The sequence below is a fragment of the Erpetoichthys calabaricus genome, chromosome 10 (genome assembly GCF_900747795.2).
Source record: "Erpetoichthys calabaricus chromosome 10, fErpCal1.3, whole genome shotgun sequence".
NCBI classification, from domain to species: Eukaryota; Metazoa; Chordata; class Cladistia; order Polypteriformes; family Polypteridae; genus Erpetoichthys; species Erpetoichthys calabaricus.
The window spans coordinates 158,945,655-158,964,306 of record NC_041403.2 but is presented as its reverse complement, the minus strand read 5'-3'; the positions used below and the strand labels follow the sequence as shown (position 1 = coordinate 158,964,306).

The 18,652-nt window shown below is 39.8% G+C and overlaps 3 protein-coding genes across 4 annotated transcripts in view; 1 reads left to right on the top strand and 2 right to left on the bottom strand.

Annotated features, from left to right (window-relative positions):
• The window catches only part of slc43a3a (solute carrier family 43 member 3a), a 79,315-nt gene extending 75,849 nt beyond the window's left edge, over positions 1–3,466 (top strand). For both annotated transcript variants that reach the window (XM_028812240.2, XM_051932574.1), the window contains exon 13: positions 2,748–3,466. In XM_028812240.2, the coding sequence (XP_028668073.1) occupies positions 2,748–2,891 (144 nt within the window). In that variant the 3' untranslated portion in view covers positions 2,892–3,466. The remainder of the gene's footprint in view (positions 1–2,747) is intronic.
• Positions 3,298–7,394, bottom strand: timm10 (translocase of inner mitochondrial membrane 10 homolog (yeast)). Its single transcript, XM_028812238.2, has 2 exons — positions 7,233–7,394; positions 3,298–4,346 (listed from the first exon to the last, which is right to left on the bottom strand). The coding sequence occupies exons 1-2, from the start codon at positions 7,301–7,303 to the stop codon at positions 4,145–4,147; spliced, it is 273 nt and encodes a 90-aa protein (XP_028668071.1). The 5' UTR covers positions 7,304–7,394; the 3' UTR covers positions 3,298–4,144.
• Positions 7,395–9,198: 1,804 nt separating this feature from the next.
• Positions 9,199–18,652, bottom strand: part of LOC114659644 (translocase of inner mitochondrial membrane 10 homolog (yeast)) — a 53,271-nt gene continuing 43,817 nt past the window's right edge. The window contains exons 5-6 of the mRNA XM_051932517.1: positions 16,902–17,361; positions 9,199–11,052 (exon numbers count right to left, since the gene is read on the bottom strand). Coding sequence (XP_051788477.1) covers positions 9,350–11,052; positions 16,902–17,361 — 2,163 coding nt within the window. The 3' untranslated portion in view covers positions 9,199–9,349. The remainder of the gene's footprint in view (positions 11,053–16,901; positions 17,362–18,652) is intronic.

Here is an 18,652-nt window from a genome sequence, read left to right as displayed (position 1 = left end):
CAAGAACCCGATGGTCACTTTGTCAGAGCTCCAGATGTCCTCTGTGGAGAGAGGAGAACCTTCCAGAAGGACAACCATCTCTGCAGCAATCCACCAATCAGGCCTGTATGGTAGAGTGGCCAGACGGAAGCCACTCCTTAGTAAAGGGCACATGGCAGCCCGCCTGGAGTTTGCCAAAAGTCTGAGAGCCCTTCAGGTGCCATGAGAAAGAAAATTCTCTGGTCTGATGAGACAAAGATTGAACTCTTTGGTGTGAATGCCAGGCGTCATGTTTGGAGGAAACCTGGCACCGCTCATCACCAGGCCAATACCATCCCTACAGTGAAGCATGGTGGTGGCAGCATCATGCTGTGGGGATGTTTTTCAGCGGCAGGGACTGGGAGACTACTCAGGATAAAGGGAAAGATGACTGCATCAATGTACAGACACATCCTGGATGAAAACCTGCTCCAGAGCGCTCTTGACCTCAGACTGGGGCGACGGTTCATCTTTCAGCAGGACAATGACCCTAAGCACACAGCCAAGATATCAAAGGAGTGGCTTCAGGACAACTCTGTGAATGTCCTTGAGTGGCCCAGCCAGAGCCCAGACTTGAATCTGATTGAACATCTCTGGAGAGATCTTAAAATGGCTGTGCACCGACGCTTCCCATCCAACCTGATGGAGCTTGAGAGGTGCTGCAAAGAGGAATGGGCGAGACTGGCCAAGGATAGGTGTGCCAAGCTTGTGGCATCATATTCAAAGAGACTTGAGGCTGTAATTGCTGCCAAACGTGCATCGACAAAGTATTGAGCAAAGGCTGTGAATACTTAAGTACATGGGATTTCTCAGTTTTTTTATTTTTAATTAATTTGCAAAAACCTCAAGTAAACTTTTTTCACGTTGTCATTATGGGGTGTTGTGTGTAGAATTCTGAGGATAAAAATGAATTTAATCCATTTTGGAATAAGGCTGTAACGTAACAAAATGTGGAAAAAGTGATGCGCTGTGAATACTTTCCTGATGCACTGTATATGCATTGCAGTTGGCATTCCTGTCACTACATGCATTATAAAATACACTGAGGTTTACGTTGATTGGTTAGATTTCAATTCGTCTTGTTTGAACGCTGCACTTGCACATCCTTTATTTAGCTCAAACGTAATACCAACTCATCAGTATTATGAATGTGAGCTCTACAGGACACCAGAATAGTGTGGCTCTATTTAAAACACACCATAGCTGAGCACATAGCATTTTAAACTCCTGCACTGCCATGTTATTAGCACTTGAGGTTCTATGCTAAAAATTAAAAGGAGCGATCTGCAATGGCAAGTTCTCCATCTTTGGTAGGACGACTTTCTCTGAAGTGTAGGAATTTTGGGGATGTGAATGCGATATTTTCTGAACCAACTGGGTGCACTCATTTCTAAACGTCTACCACACCATGGTGGTAGTGTATCCAATAAGGGGGGCGCATGCTGCCGAGGGAATGCATTCTAAATATTGTAGCAATACTTGAAACAATACATCCCTCACAGTAACCGCGATGGAGATCATTACCCACCTTAGCGTTATGTTTACCCCCAGAAAAGCGAGTCAAAAATGTGGAATTTTTATCAGCAATGAGAATGTTATTTTGTGCAACAGAAACGCATACATAAAGAGCGCAGGAAAAGCATGTCGAGTGTCCACTGCTGTTACCAATGCAGACTTCGTCCAAGTCCTTTGTGCGACGTTTTCTGGCGGTCACCGTAATCAGGACAGTACAAGTGTCTCTCTTTGCACACTTTTCAACTTTACGCATAAAATGGTATAATGTCAGTGCCTGAAGAGCACGAACGCCATGCAGCTTGTGTTACTGCAGGCTACCACAGCGCAAGGCTCAGCGACTTCCCCATTTCCTCTGAGAAGAACATTCAAAATTGCTGCCCATCAGAACAGTGCTTTGGGGGCTACCATCTCTCTATACGATCACATCACTTTGCCAAGTAGATAGCGCCCTCTGTTGCAGCGTGACGCGAGCTAATTCAGCAGGCCTATCACAGGGTTTTGGTCGTAGAGTGCCGTGTGCTATCCATGTCAACATCTGGTGACCAATTCGTATGGTCACTATTGATCAATTCAATTAATGGAACTTCCTTTCACACCTAAAACTATCAAGGTGTAGAAAATCTACTTGAACCGATACAATTTAGCAACAAATTTTGAGCATGAAGAAAAAATAAAAAAAAAAAACCCTGCAGACAAAATGGGGTCGGGGCAAAAATACCAAAGACATACACAGAGGACCCACATGTCATTAGCCAGAAATTTATTCTCTCTGGAAAACAAAAAATATCAATATTTAAATGTTAACACTTAAAATATTTTACACAACATCCATGAAAATGTCCGGGGGCTGTGGAGTAGAACTTTATAAAAAGGTCGAGCAGGTCATTTACTTTGGAGCGGGTTTATTATTAGGTGTGAATTATTCCATGGGAAAAAATCAATTGGTTTAAACAATTTAAACCTTGACATTATTTTTCTTTAATACTCTTAATTATGTACAAAAAAAAAAAAAAAAGAAAATGTGGTGCTCTCAAGTGTGTATCATGTTGTGATAGATACAGACATGCATGACCTGCCTTTCTAGGTGTACTGTAGCTCCTCAGCAAGCAATGTTTTAAACTGCCGTGTAATGAAAGCCCAAAATGGAAGTGTATTTATTCTATAATGGCAGTTATCCCTCCCTTCTCTTCATTCGCACTCCATCTGTCTTGCAGGTGAACATCTTCCTCCTTGGGACGACTTTGCTGGCATTTGTAAACCCTATCAATGTCTACCTACACTGCCGCAGACAGAACCAAAACGCCAATCAAACAGATGAAGGCAACGTTCCCTGCCAGGCCTTTGAGGCGGACATCTAACCAACAGAACGGGTGGAAAATCGTCAAGAAAGCAACTCAGAGGCACAGCAATAAATGCCGCAACTTTTTATGTCTCGGACTGAAGTATAAATGAAGTATAAACAAAAGGGACTAGACTACGGATTTCTTGCTATCCAGTATTAACTTTTTTTTTTTTTTTAATATATGAATGTAAAGACAATTGTTGCTTGAATTTTACTACATTTGAATTATGCAAAAGGGATTTTTTTTAGTAATAATACTTTGGCTAATATTACAAACTTTTTGAAAATATCTACTTGTTTGATCCCCCCCCTTTTTTTTTTTTTAATTAACAGTAACAAACATATCAGAACTATCAGTATGAAACCCAATTTTGACTTATCAGAAAACAAAGAAGAAAAAAAAACCCTTGTCCTTAAATCTATACATTCACTGTGGCATTTATTTATAAATAATGTCATTCCTTGGTTAGCAGGAAAGAAGTGAGCAGTGATTTTTTTGTGTCTCTCCATTTTCCAAACAATATTTGTAATCCTCGAGAAGAGCGGTTTCCAGCCAAACCAACCAAATAATAATAATTAAAAAAAAATAAAGAGAGAAGGAGGATTTCCCCACTGTTAACTCTGAAATCCCAGTATTTTTAGAATCTGAACTAAAATTATTATTATGATTAGATTAAGGGAGAGAAATCCCTGGTCACCCTTATGGTTGGTCAATATACTCTTTCTTGAGAGACTCTTTGAAAGATTTACAACTTTAACATCACGTAGAACCTTAAATTACTTGTAAAAAGTTGTCCACTGTACTGTGGAATTTGAACACAGCTATGCAAAGCATAAATCAAGGAAATAAAAATGCCGTACAAAATCCAGAAAACACCACATGAAAATGTCAATCTCTGAAGGCCTATGATGAAGAAACAAAACGGAAGGCAAACTATTTGCTTTTGATCAGAACCCTCATCAGCCCACCCTATCAAAAAGATGAGCAGCACCCCATAAAGCATTTGCCAAATTAACCACAACTTTACATAACTGACCGAACATTTAAATGATCAAGAACTTCTTCAGAACGTTGTGCACGATTTAGCAAGACTCTGTACAATCCACATACAGCTGAGGAACTTCTTCAAATTGTCCAGTGGGAGGTTGCTTGTGAAATCAGTTAAAAAGGTCTTTCCCAATGGCCATGGGCAGCCATCAAAAAAACAAAAAAAACAAAAACTAACCCTTAAATCAAAGTCCTTCGTTTTGGTTGTTATTCTCACATTATCATTGAGGCATGTTACCCTGCTGCATTTTTTTCATTAACTCCTCATCCTGGACGGAAAGTTCAGTCAGCTTGCGGCCCATCCTCTCGTGGACATCAAGGTACTTCGCTACACAGCGATCCAGGCAGACGGCTTCTCCCTTGGAGAGCTCTGCTTCCTTGTAGTGAGGCGGCACACACTTCCTATGACATGCGCCGGTCATCCTGCCAAAACAAAACAAATCCGAATTATGGACACAGACTGCACGTCTGGGCAGAGCGGCTACATCGTGTTTCTATTCCTTACACTACATAACTCAGTTATTAAAAAACAATGGCAAAGCCAAGGTACTAGAGACAATTACAAAAAAACTACTTAAAAAAAAAAAAGTAAATGCGGGTAAACGACACATTCTTTATGAATCTTTATTACTTCTAAACTAAATTTCTACCAAGTTCAACTTCTTAGTAAGGTTTTAAAATTCTTCCAATGCTCGCTGTTCTCTTTCAAATTGGCAAAAACCCCATTTTATTTTTAACACACAGCAAAATTTTAAAAATCTGAGGATAAAATGAAGTCAGTTACATTAATGTATAATGCAGAAGTCCTCACTGATTGCAAAAAACGGTCAGGCTTAATGAAGTACTTTGAAACCTAATGAAAAAAATAAAACTTTCTCCCCCATACATAAACTCTTTTCATCCACTAGGCTTTTTAGTGAAGTGTGAACTATTATGACATTCAAAATCATTCAATTACAGCATCTTCTCTTTCAGCCAGTGTCCTGAAATGTCGAACGCGCTCTTCTCTCCCTTAACAGCAGCTCTGTGCTTTGTAGACTGAATACGCACTTTTAAGTCGCCATCACCTTTATCTGCCAAGACGCACTTGTGCCCGCATTACACCCAATCTGGAAACACGGGCGTTTTATTTTTAACTTGTCTGTATACTTACCCTTTTGTAGGGCATTTTTTATGCTTGAGCTGATATTACTTAACCTCACAGCCATCTACTGAACCAAACTGCCATTCCTGCAAATTCCTCAACTTTTCTAGTCAACGTCCACCCCGCATTACACACAGTACTCTGTTATGCTGCATTCAAGTTGAATCAAAACAACATCTAGTCGCCATACTTGGAACTGTGAAATTTGATTAAGCAGATTCGGAAGATGGATTAATGCATAATAGAGCTCCACTATGGCCAGTTTGACCAATGGATGCATGCAGAGTGATCGAGCAACTGTAGAAGTGTGTGGCACTTACACGGAACGTCAAAGCAATGCAAATGCATACAAAACACATGTCAACTGTAGAAGAAAAATGTCAAAATGAAAGCATTGTCCATATTCTAGACACATTTGGAGGATGGGAAGACATGTCCCTGGGTTAGGAGGGAAGAGAAAAAAAAAAAAGATGTGTGGTCACCTTACAATTACTTATTTTTTTTATATTGACTTAAACGAGCCCGGAGACTAAAGGTGTTGGCAAAACCATTTTATCCTTGTTTGATTTCCTGCTCCTGCAAAACCCAAGTACTAGAAACAATTACTAGAGTGACCACATTTTGGTTTTAGAAAAAGAGGATGGGGTAATGGAGGCAGGGGTGGGGAACTGATATTTGGCATATGCTTCAAAAGGTAGTGAATCTTCATTTTGTTTTGTAAACATTACTTGGCTCTGAGGTTCAGGATCAATTTTGGGATATCGAAGGTTGTGGGTTCAAATCCTGTTACTGCCAGAAGGGATTCTACTCCTTTGCACACTTGAGCAAGTCCCTTAATTCAGAAAATTGCTCCTGGGGTACTGAACTGCCCCCAAAGGTCACGAAAAAGAGACCATTCCCCGTTGGGGATTAATAAAGTATATTAAAATACTAATAAAAAAATCTATCAAATATCTATATAGCTAAATATCTAATATTTCAAAAAATCTATAGATCATGTACAACTTCTCACTAAGTTTTTAACATAATGGCCATTTCTCTTTCATAATGGCAAAAACGTTAACAAAAATTAATACCTTAAAAAAACCCCGCAAATTATTAAAATCCGAGTATACAATGAAGGCAAGGTCCTCATTCACTGCAAAAAAAAAAAAAAAAAAAAACCGACCAGATTTAATGAAGCTTTTTGAAACCTAATGAAACAAAGTTGATCCCCCATACAAACACCCTTTTCATCCACTCGTTTCATCACTGATACGTTAACTATTATTAAATACAAAATCGTCATCATCAGCTGCAATTACACCATCTGATCTTTTCATCTGGCGAACGCACTCTTTTCTCCTTTAACAGCAGTTTTGCGAAGTGAAACTGCACATTTAAGTTGCAATTACCTTTATCGTGTGCCAGCATTACATCCGGGTTGGAAACATAGGTGTTTTATTTTTAACTTGTCTGTATACTCACACTTTCGTTTACACATCTTTTTTGTAATTATGACTATGTTTATCCTCAGAGCTTTCTAATGAAACAAGGGACCATTCATGCAAATTCCTCCGCTTTTCCTATCGACGTCCACACCGCGGTACAAACTGGTACACACATACTAGGCACTTTATTGAACCACCGATTCAGTAAACGGATGAACGCATCGAGCTCCTCTATGATTAGTTTGACCAATAGATATCTGTGGAAGTGGGCGGCGCTTATAGCGAAGGTCAAAGCAATGCAAATGCACACAGAGCGCACGTCGACTACAGAAAGAAAATGTCAAAACGAAAAGCATCGCACAAATCTCGGACATATTTTTAGGTAAATTAGAACGTTTCCGAGGAAAAAACAGGAAATGAAATACTGACTTTTCGACACAGAGACGAGAAGACTACATGCCTTGGCAAAAGTTATTTGATTTCCTACACCTCATCCTATAATTATTAAAACAGAAAAATGCACTCTAATGATCGATTTGAAAACATCTATAACCTCCACAATTTAAGCAGCTCTTTCAAAACGAAAATCGTTAGCCATCAAAGTGCACACTTTCAACTACTGCACATATTTTATTTCACTGGACGTGCGGACTGGAACCTTTGCCCTTGGGATCGTTTGCAAGATTCCTGCTTTGCCCATACACCAATATACCGACGTCCTGTTGTAAGCCGTACCTGTTATACATATCAGCCATCATCTCCACCTCCAGTTCGGCCGCCAGCTGCTGAGCTTTCACGGGATCCATAGCGACGATGCGAGCGGGTGCCTTTCACGCCTATTCACTCACCTTCCCGCAACACACGTGCGAATCACTGCCGACCGTCTTTTCCGCAAACAAGGAGAAGCAACAGGAATTGAATGCAGTGCAGAAACGTAGTAAGAAATCAACTCACGCCCTCTGCCGGGCTCCCTGGGAATTACATTGGGGTGGCGTTTCTTATAAGTCAACTTGATGCCGGCTCGGTAACCCCCTCTGCAGTACCAATTAGGAAAATACTATGCAATAACACACTACGCGGATATTTTAAATGAATTCACGCATAACAATAAATGATGCAGTGGATTCATTTATATATATATATATATATATATATATATACTAAAGTCAAATCAGGCACGGTTTGTTTTATATTTTTTAAGACGACAAAATTTGAAAAATGCAGGACAATTCTACACAATACTCTTACTTTACAATCTTATTGCTATTCAATCAATTTATTTGATTTATAACAGATTCTGATTAGCAAACATCAAACTTCTGGTGTGTATTCTGCTGCACTTCCAAGTGTTCAAATGATCTGTGGCTTCCAGCCCCTGATCTTCAAACAGCCTCCATTTACATTTATTTGCTTAACAGACGTTTTTTATCCAAAACGACTTACAAAACAGGTAAACAATCGAGTACCATTAGGCCAGGGCCTGTTTGTTCAGTAAGTGTATTAGGACAGGTAACAAAAGTTGATTGCCCTCCACAAACGCCTCCCCACTCTTCAGTCTAACCTGCATTTACAGTTCACACAAAACCCCATGGAGGACATCCCCCACCCACCTTGCTCATTGATCCGACCTGCATTTATGAAATCCCCTCCAGGGAAGCAGATGGTTATTGGGGATGCAGAGACTGGAGGTGTCACAATTTCACAATCTGAATACAAACACAACAAATCTGCCAGAATAAAACCAGACCAATACAGCCATCAAAGTGACACAAATAACGTGGTACTTTGTAGAGCACCACATATCATACCTTAATATGTGTAGTTGAATGATACGTGAACAGCCATACACATTCAAAAATTGTGTCTGCTTCAAGCCCTGGCCTACCTGGCACCTCTTCAGGGTATTTATATACTGATTATTATCTACGATCCTCCATGAGAAAGTGAACACCTAAACTGTACATATTGAGCATATCAGTTTATCGATCTCAGAACCAAATATATCTTTTTCATAAATTTAAATTCTCTCTGAAGTTCTTGGCTAAATGAGCACAAATGCGTAGTCCTACTGACCGACTAAGCAAGCCGTCTCAGAAATAAGGACCTTGATATCGCACTTGCGTAGTTCCTCAGTTCATAAGCTTTGTTTCCTATATCTGATTGGTCTGATATTGCTTATTTTGAATAGAATGTATATGATTGCTGATGTTTAATGAATTGAAGTTTGTACACTCCAAAGTGTCAGGTTTTAAAATACAGGGCAAAGGAAGATAAAAAAAAAGATCGAGTTAAACAAATGTTGCTGAGATCAGAGGTCAGAAACACCATGATGAAGAGAATAACCCAGTATCTGAACGCTGGCATTGATAAAAATATGATTGAATATCTGTTAACTATGTCACCCTGGAACCTATGGGGTTCTTAAATCAGAGCTTGGACAGTGGATGTGATGGGGATGCCGCATTAATATGAACTTACCGTCCAGGACTCTCCTAGTTTGGTGGCATGAAGCAGGCTATTTACAGAGGATACTACAGTATCATGAAGGTATCAACCTGATGCTCAACAACATTCAGATATCCTCGGCTATTCAAGTGTTGCTCTACTTATGTCCCCAAAAACAAACCAGATCACATTACATTGTTGCCACTAGTCTGAAATGTTGACACCTGACAAGGATGGGCCCATAGGTTATTGGGGGGTTTCTATATCCTGGTCTTCCCATTAGTGTAAATACGTGGGAATTAGGATTCTTATAGTTAGACTCGTCTTCCACGGACAGGACTTGGAACTCATTTGGGATACTTGGTAAAAACTATAAATTTACCTACTGAAATTCTGATCCTGTTGTCTCATCCAGTCACATCAATCTCTTCACTCTCATTGCCTGAGGATGAACCATCTTGGTTTGAATTCAGTCCAACTAGACCAAGCCGAGAGATGCCCGGACTCGTGTCTTCTTCTATCCCCAGAATATCAACTTCTCCTTCATCAGATTCAGTTCCTTCCCCTGAATGGTTTATCATAGAGTTTTCTGTAGCCTCCAAATTACCCCATTCTGGTTGTAGCACAAGTTCAATGGTATTGAGGTGACCTTTCACACAGTGTTGATCACTACAAGCAGTAAACCAGACATCAGAAGCCCTTGCGTGCTGGCAGATAAACTCACCTCTTCTTAAGTATTTGGTGGGTACACTATTTACTTCTTGGGGAAGGTGAACCCTGGTACGTTTGCCACATAAGCTTCCTTTATGTGGCCATTTTGCGACGTTACATTTGGTGTGTGTTTCTGGCTTACCAAATGTGGTCTTACTTTCTTTGCTCTGAAAATCTGAACCTGTTTGGTAGTTGAGGAGATTGGCTGGCAAAACATTTCCATCTTCTTGTAAAAGTTGTGCTTTTTTCTGTTCTGGGGATGTGCAACCTGGCCGGGGGTGAATACTGTGTATCAGGCTTTTGTCCAGTGTGTTCCAGTCTTTCTGTTTCCCCTCCATAATGTCCTCATGCTCTGTCACCTTTGTGGGAAAAGCATCACCCATTTCTAGCTTCTCATTTAAGCAGCTGTCCTCCACTTTGACAGCTCCATTAGACTGGCAGTCCACACATGTGACCTCATTTTGTAAACCATCACAATGCTTAGCTATACTAACAGCTTCTGGAAGCAACTCCAGACACCTCAGATTTTCAGTTCTCACTGTTGTGCTCTTACTTGATGAATCCTCTGATAAGGTGACTGCTAGGATTTGTTGACTGCATGAGCTTTTTTGCTTTAAGACAAAAGTTTTCAAACACTCTTGGCCAACAAAGCACTGGCATTCTCTGGAAAGATCAGAATGAAGCAAGACATTGTGAGACTCCACGTCAGATTCTGCCAAAGTGTTGCTGTTCATCTCCAAGCTTAACTTTGAAGGAATATTTGCGGTTTGCACAGGGTGGCATCTTTCTGCCACTTTAGAGGTTTTCGTTTTTGCTTCCAGTGACAGAGAATTAGAATCTGGATTAGACTGTGTGAAATGATCTGCAGCACGTGGGCCAGCACAGTTCACTTCTTCGAGCTCATCATTGCCAGGGTAGCTTCCCCTTTCTAGTGCCGGGGGTTGTTCAGTTCTGTTCACATCTGCCTTGTTTAGGCAAGTCGCATCATCGTCAGGACAGTCCTCTTTATTGCCATATTCACGCTGTAGTGAACGAGACATGGAAGAAAGGATCTCCTCCAAAACAGAGCTGAGGTCAATAGTCTCCTCATCATGTCTGCATTCTGTCTCTTGCAGCAGAGATGCACTAGCATTCCTCTTCTGGTTGAGGCTTGCTGGCTGCTGAATGATTTGGATGTTGCAGGTAGTACTCTCTGGTGACCTTTCCACCACAACATGATTTTCAGACTGTGGATCCTGTGGCAAAGACGATGGACAGCAAACAGTCCCGCACTCAACAAAACCAATGTTTTCTGCGTCATTTACTTTCCACTGAGCTGTGTCCATTATGCTCGTCTCTGAGACAGGGATGATGGTGCCACTAATTGTTTGACTGTCTTTTCTTAAGGACATGGTGTTTCCTGTAATACACAAAAAAAAAAAAAAAACCACAATTAAGAGTAAAACACAGTTGCACGTGAGTTGTCCACAGCTTGCATCCACAAAAAGTGTTTGTGTATCTGGTTAGCTGTTCTCAGAAGAAATTTAAGAGGCCTTCTAACTTTGTGCCACATTGTACTAGGGAAGTCTGTTTTAAACCATTGATGGCAATTCAGGTCACCACTGATCTTTTTTTTTCTACATCTATTTATTTCATTTAAGGATAACAAGGAGCCACAGTATACCTTAAAATGATAATGAGCAAAGCAGGGACCAGCCCTAAACAGGAAACTAAATCATCATATGGTACATTTAAATCATACTTGTTATGTAAGAAATGGAAATCTGAAGTTTTGTTATTTTCCTCTTTAATTTATTTTGTGATGCATTTTTAAACATCACGTGACATTTTTGGGCTGCCATTTTGGACTTTGCCTGCTATGACAAAGTGCATCATTATGCACCACTGTAGCCACGTCTGCATCATCATATGGTTTTGGTGAACGTGGTGACTTATAGCCGAGCCACATGCTATATTATTGTGAAGTATTTATAAACCAGTAACAGCGCACTGAATACACTTGACTTGAGCATTCATAGTTTTCATACTTTCTCTGTACATTTAGCATTCATTTACTCAGAGGTTGGTGCACTTGCTGCTTCCACCCTTACGGCCCACTTCTCTTCTTTCGTTGGCATCTTTTCACGTTAAAACTGATTAGGTCAGTGTTTGTGTTGATATTACTTAGTACGTTTTCTTTAATTTTTAAACTTAAGCTGGCACTTAAGTCTTCAATCTGCCTCAAGAATGATTTAAGATATGAAGAGGTAGGGGAAGTGACGGTGAGGGTGGTAGGAATGAGAACGGCTCCCGTACACATGTGCGGCATGGCCACCCTGCTGGCTGTTGCTGAGAGTTCATTGTACAATAAAATAAAATAAAAAGGAATAACCATGAAGGTCAATCATCACCCAGAAAGCAGATAGTAGACGTCACATAGTATATGTGTACCAAATTTCAGGTCAATAGGTCAAATTGTTTGCGAGCTACAGGTGATTTAAAATCCTGGACAGACAAACGAACAGCCACAGTAGCATATTATATATAAAGAAAAGAAAGAAGACAGACCTCTTGCTACCTTGTTAGAAGCAGCTTCTCGGACAATTCCTTTTTGGTTTAGACCCAGTTTTTAATTAAATTTTGAGCTCACTTAGCCTTACTTTTCCAGTTGTTGATTTATTAGATGCAGTAAAACCTCGATTATCTGTCAGGGGTTAGGACCAAGGCTGTGACGAATACCAGAAAAGGCAGATAACGGAACAGCTACTTTAAAAATTATATACAGTAGATAAGTTTAGCGAACAGTCATTATTTACAAAACAAAACTATATTAACAAAATGTAGTATTAACAATGACCTCTTGGGCACAGCCATCAGCAGGGTGTCCGTTTGCGGAGAGAGTGTCGACCTTATTGGGTTTACTTACCTCAGCAGTGACATTCATGTCTCTGGTGACTCTTTCTATGAAGTCAGTAGACTGACTGGGAGAGCATGGGGGAGACATGAGGTCGCTGCAAAGGGGTGTGTGGCGCTCCTGATATCTCTGCAAAAGGATGAAGGTCCAAGTCTTTAGAGTCCTGGTGCTTCCTGTCTTGCTATATGGTTGTGAGACATGGATGCTATCCAGTGACCTGAGATGAAGACTGGACTCCTATAGTACTGTGTCTCTTTGGAGAATCCTTGGGTGTCACTGTTTGACTTTGTGTGTCGAATAAGTGGTTCCTGATAGGAGTCCCGAATGAGGCACATTACCTGCATTGTGAGGGAGTGACAGTTACGATACTACAGCCATGTGGCATGATTCCCCAAGGGTGATCCGGCTCGCAGGATCCTTATTGTTGAGGACCCGAGTGGCAGGACCAGGCTAAGGGGACATCCACGTAACACCTGGCTGCGGTAGACAGAGGGTCGTTTCCACCCGGGATCCCGAGCTGTTTCATTGTGGGGTGGGTGCGGCAACGTGCTGTACAAGTACATGCTCCCCAACCTGACATGACCCGATTAAACAAAATCGATTCATACAATATTGTAACAGCTAGTGTAATAAGCAAACAACTCCGAGGTACTAGAATTTTCTACCTTTTACTTGGAGTCTTCATTCTGTATCAAACGGTTCCCTGTCTTATACTCCCATTATCTGGGTTACAGAGCCCACCTCTAAACAACAAAAGGAAGCTTTCTCCTGCCACTCACGTTTGGTCTTTCTCTGTACCACAAACACTCCTGCTTATTGACTCTCTACTCAAAACTTCCTTCCACTGCACCTTGCCTTTTCTCCTTAATTTTCCTGTCACTCATTTTCTAAGACGCGTGTCCATCCCTTACAGAACAGAAGCCCTTCATCCAGTCCAATCACTTACACAGCATTCCAACTTTTCTGCTCCGCTTTTCAGCACATCACCACCTGCCTGCATGTCATGATATATTAAAAAAAAAAAAAAATTTTAAAAGAAAATTACAAATAACATTACCATTAGTGGTTTCCATTTTCAACACATTCTTCTATTTTGTTGGCATCGCGCTTTAGATCGTTCACTGTTGTTCTTACTACTCCGTAAATTGAAGCAATACTTGGAAGAACTTTCACCGTTTCGTAAACGCTTAATAATTTCAATTTTTTGTGACAATTCCAACACCATACATGTTTAGCGGCCGTAACAATGTATAGTAGATTAATTATAACAAAAGACAAAAGCTACGAAACGCCATTAAAACTGAAGGTATGTAATTGACACTGTGATTTCAAAATGCAGCATGACACATGGTGATGGGGAAGAACACTACACTCTACCACAAGGGAAGAGTTGTTCCAGTGTGCATAGCTAGCAGGGTACGCATGGCAGTAATAGTACAGTAATAGGCAGGCTCTTTTTTTTTTTCCTTTGACCCGGACGGTTAATAAGAGACTGACGGTGAAACCAGTGATGGATAATCAAGGTTTTACTGTATTACTGAATTAAGGCCACAGAATATGACCACTCCCTGCCTAGTGCAACTACTCTGAAACATTTAGTCTTCTTTATGAATAGATTGAACATAACTGTTACAACAATACTGGACCATTTTTTCACAAATCAAAGCAACACAGATGGGCATTTTTCCATTTTTTGTTTTCAGGAACCAGTGAGTTTCTGTACGATGTCAATCACTGGCCACTTGCATGTGTTGCGTTCCCATCGCACAACAGCAACTTTAGCCTTTATGCAAAATGTGACTTGTGAAGAAGAGTGATGTCGTGTGAAATGTGTGGCGATCGGGAGTTCACATGGGACACCCCTGTAAAATCTGATGATATACTAGCATTTGAAGACATCAATGGACCAGTTTTAAAAGTGAACGATATGTTATCGTAGGTGCTGTTCGTGTTCTCGTTTAATTAAGAAGACAGTGTCAGAGTCAATGTAAAGATGAATGAATTGGAAGCTACGTTTGTGAAAATATGAATTGTAATATAAACACTTGAAGTAAATGGTGTGTCACACTAGATGGTTAAAAGGCCTGCTGTTAAGAGAGCCGATACCGAAGAGGCACAGGAGATGCAGATTTTGGTCCTCAAAACACCCAAGTTATTAGGTTTGTCTAACAACGACATGACTATATCATGCGTAGCAGTACACTGGATGAGGCTGCACAGCACACAACATCTCAATGCAAGTCTAAACGAATACCTAAAGCAAGTTAACATTACTGTCTAGCTGGAAATGCAAACGTGCCAGAATACGGACGTAGCATTTTAATACACAGTATCTCCAAAGGCCACAAAGCATATCTAAACTCTACTTGCTGCTGTTATGCCATTTAGCGATGCAACAGACAAAATGACATATCTTAACAGACCGAGGCACTTCTCATATGAGGCTGCAGTGGTCTACGTATGTGTGTCTGACATTGCAACCTACAAGTTAATAACTGAGCTTCAGTCACCTTGTGCTACTGAACTCCTGAATTGGTAACAGCAAGAGTAGCTTTTTATTTTCTCTCAGTGTGTTGTCTTTTGTTCAGTTTCTTTTGCGCTCTCCCTGCAACAGACACAGCACAGACTGGAGGAACTGGAGAAGAGTTGTTAAGAAAAACCCCCGTGGGTGTAGCCTTTGCAGCAGCAGATTTTGTTGCTGTTCATTACAAACTTTTCAACGAGTTGTCCTCAGACACGTATTCTCATTCCAGACCTTGTCCTTGACGCTATTGGGATAACATTCTAGCCTCCAATTATCCTATATTACATTAAGTGAACTTTATAAACAGATATTATTTTGTATACTGCAGATCTTATCTGCACCTGTTGGACAACATGCAGCTTCCTAAACATACATTAAAATGTATATGTATAACCCCGTAACAGCTTTGCCTTGTCACTCATTTACAATGTTCAGTACAGTTCTGGCTGCAGTATTCCAATACAGTCCAGCTGCAGTCAGGACAGATTCAGCGACTTGAGAAATACTGAGGCCCCTATTAGCTGCATCTCTTTTGACTCCACCCACTTTCAATGCCCCCACCCCCATGTTTGCGGTACAGTTTTATGTTTAATGTACTATTATAGTAATGGTGGCAAACTGAATGTGTGTGCAAAAAAATATTATAAATAAAAAAGCTTCACCAAGATAAACTGTTGTGCTAATGTAATAAATGTCTCTGTACTTGCTGCAAGGTCATGAGCCATCCGCAATGGGTATGCAAAGCCGCTCGGCTAACAGAGAAGGTCTTAGCTGGGCGACTCAAACGACTACTTTATACCTCTTTGTGAATCTGAGGATGAGTGTGTCATTCCTCTAGAGCACAAACTCCGCCCCAATTAATGCACTGTTAATATATTAAAATTTTCTACACCAGTAATAATACAGTACACTAATGATATAACACAGAGATAGGACCACAAGGACAGTACTCTAAAGAGCTCCTAAACGTTTGGTATGTAGTATTACATATTTTAACTGTTTGCCAAATGATAGGATTTATTCGATTCAGAGTCTATAAGAATATGTAGTGTTAATCATAGCTGAGTGCGGCATATAATTTATTCTTCTTCGTCTTCTTCCATAGTATTTCCCATTTTTATATGGGTTCAGCCTTCTGATTACCAGCGTAGATCCTTAGCCACCGAGCCACTACTCCGTTGAGTGCAGCATATAACTAACGTATTTAAAAAGTGCAGTCTCATGAATGAGACATGCAAACGCAGATATAAAACATATACTATAAAATACAAAATGTTAAGATTTTTAGTTCAATTTGTTTCTAATATATGACACCAAAACAATTGTTTTTGATGCAGAACTGAAAGATCTTGATAGTTTATAAGTTTAATAAATGCTGAATACACATTTGAGTACAGGAACTAAAGGAAATTGAAATCATCATGAGGGGAGTGGCTCCAGAAGGGGGCGTCAATTTATGGACCGCAGAGTGTCTGAAGTGCTCGGATCTATTTGAGGCCTAAAACTGTCCTGACTGCAGCTGGACACTTCTCCAGTATTCAGTCTTCACCCTGATCACACATATGATCAGTTACTACTTTGCTGAGTAGTCTCTAAAATCTGTCTGTTGTCCATACCACAATTCTAGTCAATAACATTAGATGACAAAAGATTCCGAAACATCTTTAAGGTGCAATGTAAGCTAATTTTTTTCCCCCCAATATAAGGGTATTTACAATGAGTTACTGGAAATTTAATTCAAATCAATTGTGCAAAAAGAACAAAGGAGGTTAAACTGCAAGTTCTAGCTAACTCAGTGGAAGAGATTTGCAAATTCAGGATGACTACATACCTAATCCTTCCTCTATGTCCTTAACAGATGAGCTTTCATTTTCATTGCCATGATCAAGCAAGACCTTCCCACAATTCCTGCTGTCCTTCTGATCTTCTACCCGTCTGGCATCGATGTTAGGCAAAGAAGTCTTGGCATAATTGGGTGCAATAGTACGGCCGGCACCGACATCATTAAAATCACCACTGTGGCTTTCGGTAGCACAAACACTAGAAGTTTTCTGCGGGTTTCTTCCATTACTGTTTAGATCCTCAAAGATTTCAGGAGTCTTAACACAGACAGGGCTCATAATAGGCTCTAAGAAGTTAAACTGCATCAAGATATCTTCCAGGAACTTCTCAATAAACTCTGCAGACTCTTCCTCATCACCATTAGTCTTGTCTTGATCTTTTAGCCCTGAGTTTTGAAGTTCTTTCACTGCGGTCTCCGTCTCCCCCACACTGTTCACTGGACCCCCTGTCTAAACACAACACACATAAAACATTTACATTTTTTATATAGAATGAGATGTACTTTACATAAGCAGAAGGATCTGAAAGTTAAACACACAATTAAGTAAAATTTACCCTCAGTGTCTGTAGTACTAGGGAGTTCTACCATGTTAGCCATCTTGCTTGAAGAAGGAGCCTGAGTTACCTCGAAAACGTGCATATTGTAATCTTTCATTACATCTTTCCCTCAGTGTCTGTAACAGGCATCCTTTCAACAGCACAATCACAGAAATACAAAGACGCTATAAAAGTGAATCCAGTACCCATGATATTGAAAAGAACCTTACTCTTTAAGTTCTCCTCAAGTCACTTATAATTATCTTTATTTACTTACAGCACCTCCTAAAAACTGTTTAATTTGAATTCTTCACATAAAAATGTATGACTTAAAATGTGACATTAACAAAATAAAAGTGTTGCCTTTCAATGTACGACTTAAAATGTGACATTAACAAAATAAAGTGTTGCCCTTCAAACCTTATGTGAAGAATTCAAATTAACCCCAAATATACAGTATCACTTAACATCACAAATCTGTGCACAATTTTAAAATTCTCATTTACTACATAAAATAACCAAATTTGAACCAATATTCCTCAAGAGTAGCCAGAAATGCGCAGAATACAAGTTTACATCAGTGAACACTACAGCAGTTACTTAAGATTAAGTCCATAAAAAACAAAGATGCCTGTTTCCTTTAGCAAAAAAAATGCAAAAAATAATTCTCATTTATAACTCCCAAATAATTCATTTGGAAAAAATGACAGATCTTATAGTCTTTAACTGAAGGTATCCTATGCTTTTAACATTCTGCAGGTTGAATGGCCTGTTCTCATCCAGATTATTCGAATGTTCTAATTCTACTCCGTCTCATTACTGGGACCGTTCTCGCTGTATCTGTATTGCCTGCTCTTTAAACTATTGACTTCTTCATAATTTTTTTTTAATGTAAAGCATGTTCATAATTGCAATAAATGTTTCAATCCTCATTTTGTGAGCTGAACTTGCATTCACAATCTGCTAGCTATCCGGTATCTATCCATAACGTCTCCTTAAAGGATTCCTGTTATGATGTCAGTTCTCCTAGTATAACCCCTCTGGCCCCAAGTTATTATTATTATTTTTGTTTCCATTCTTTAAGGAGAACAGTAATAGCCGATGTAAACCATAACAGAAACAATCATCCATCCATACAAATACATTTGATAATATCAGCAGATTCAGAGCAGATATTTTTTTTGACAGCATGCTCATTAATGG

Coding starts and splice junctions, on each gene's coding strand:
- timm10 (XM_028812238.2), bottom strand. CDS start 7,303: ATGGATCCCGTGAAAGCTCAGCAGCTGGCGGCCGAACTGGAGGTGGAG. Junction 4,347..7,232: donor ATGGCTGATATGTATAACAG/GTACGGCTTACA, acceptor TTGTTTTGGCAG/GATGACCGGCGCATGTCATA.